The sequence below is a fragment of the Micropterus dolomieu genome, unplaced genomic scaffold (genome assembly GCF_021292245.1).
Source record: "Micropterus dolomieu isolate WLL.071019.BEF.003 ecotype Adirondacks unplaced genomic scaffold, ASM2129224v1 contig_10230, whole genome shotgun sequence".
NCBI lineage: Eukaryota > Metazoa > Chordata > Actinopteri > Centrarchiformes > Centrarchidae > Micropterus > Micropterus dolomieu.
The window spans coordinates 119-1,839 of NW_025739216.1; the positions used below are offsets into that span (position 1 = coordinate 119).

Consider the following 1,721-nt stretch of genomic DNA (forward strand, 5'->3'; position numbering starts at 1 on the left):
AACAGACAGACAGGTGAACAGAGGCAGGTAAACAGACAGCCAGGTGAACAGACAGGTACAGAAGCAGGTAAACAGACAGCCAGGTGAACAGACAGGTACAGAGGCAGGTGAACAGACAGACAGGTACAGAGGCAGGTGAAAAGACAGACAGATACAGAGGCAGGTGAACAGACAGACAGGTACAGAGACAGGTGAACAGGTAAACAGACAGACAGGTGAACAGAGGCAGATGAACAGGTAAACAGACAGACAGGTACAGAGGCAGGTGAACAGGTAAACAGACAGACAGGTACAGAGGCAGGTGAACAGGTAAACAGACAGACAGGTGAACAGAGGCAGGTAAACAGGTAAACAGACAGCCAGGTGAACAGACAGGTACAGAAGCAGGTGAACAGGTGAACAGACAGACAGGTGAACAGACAGGTACAGAGGCAGGCGGACAGGTAAACAGACAGACAGGTGAACAGAGGCAGGTAAACAGACAGCCAGGTGAACAGACAGGTACAGAAGCAGGTAAACAGACAGCCAGGTGAACAGACAGGTACAGAGGCAGGTGAACAGGTAAACAGACAGACAGGTGAACAGAGGCAGGTAAACAGACAGACAGGTGAACAGACAGACAGGTACAGAGGCAGGTGAACAGACAGGTACAGAAGCAGGTAAACAGACAGCCAGGTGAACAGACAGGTACAGAGGCAGGTGAACAGACAGACAGGTACAGAGGCAGGTGAACAGACAGGGACAGAGGCAGGTGAACAGGTAAACAGACAGACAGGTGAACAGAGGCAGGTAAACAGACAGACAGGTACAGAGGCAGGTGAACAGACAGGTACAGAGGCAGATGAACAGGTAAACAGACAGACAGGTGAACAGAGGCAGGTAAACAGGTGAACAGACAGACAGGTACAGAGGCAGGTGAACAGGTAAACAGACAGACAGGTGAACAGAGGCAGGTAAACAGACAGACAGGTAGAGAAACAGCTGGACAGGTGAGCAGACAGACAGGTGAGCAGACAGGTAAACAGACAGACAGGTGAACAGACAGACAGGTAGAGAGACAGCTGGACAGGTGAGCAGACAGACAGGTGAACAGACAGACAGGTAGAGAAACAGCTGGACAGGTGAGCAGACAGACAGATAAACAGACAGAAAGGTAGAGAAACAGCTGGACAGGTGAGTAGACAGACAGGTGAACAGACAGACAGGTAATCAGACAGACAGGTGAGCAGACAGACAGGTGAGCAGACAGACAGGTGAGCGGACAGACAGGTGAGCAGACAGACAGGTGAACAGACAGACAGGTGAGCAGACAGACAGGTGAGCAGACAGACAGGTGAGCGGACAGACAGGTGAGCGGACAGACAGGTGAGCAGACAGACAGGTGAACAGACAGACAGGTGAGCAGACAGACAGGTGAGCAGACAGACAGGTATTTACCCCAGTCAGTCACCAGAGGTTCCTTCAGGCTGGCGTGCTCCACCACACAGGAGATCTTCTCTCCAGACCTGATTCAACACAAACCAGCACGTCAGACTTTCTGCCACACTTACTGACAGACCTGGACCTGGACCTGGACCTGGACTCACCTGGGCGTGTACTCCAGGTGAGAGTGGACCTGGTAGTACCAGTCCCCGTCTGCCAGCTCATCAGTGGAAGTGACATCAGAGGTGACTTCCTGTCCGTCTCTGAGCCAGCCCACTCTGATCTGTTTGGGGTAGAAG

The 1,721-nt window shown here is 52.1% G+C and overlaps 1 protein-coding gene across 1 annotated transcript; it reads right to left on the reverse strand.

Moving 5' to 3' along the window:
- Window positions 1-1,396: 1,396 nt before the first annotated feature.
- Window positions 1,397-1,717, reverse strand: LOC123965576 (H-2 class II histocompatibility antigen, A-S beta chain-like; the record flags this gene model as incomplete). The annotated part of the gene is made up of 2 exons (XM_046042055.1): window positions 1,397-1,505; window positions 1,587-1,717. Coding segments are annotated over 2 exons (240 nt in total), but the record flags the coding sequence as incomplete, so codon positions are not given.
- Between the last annotated feature and the right edge of the window lie 4 nt (window positions 1,718-1,721).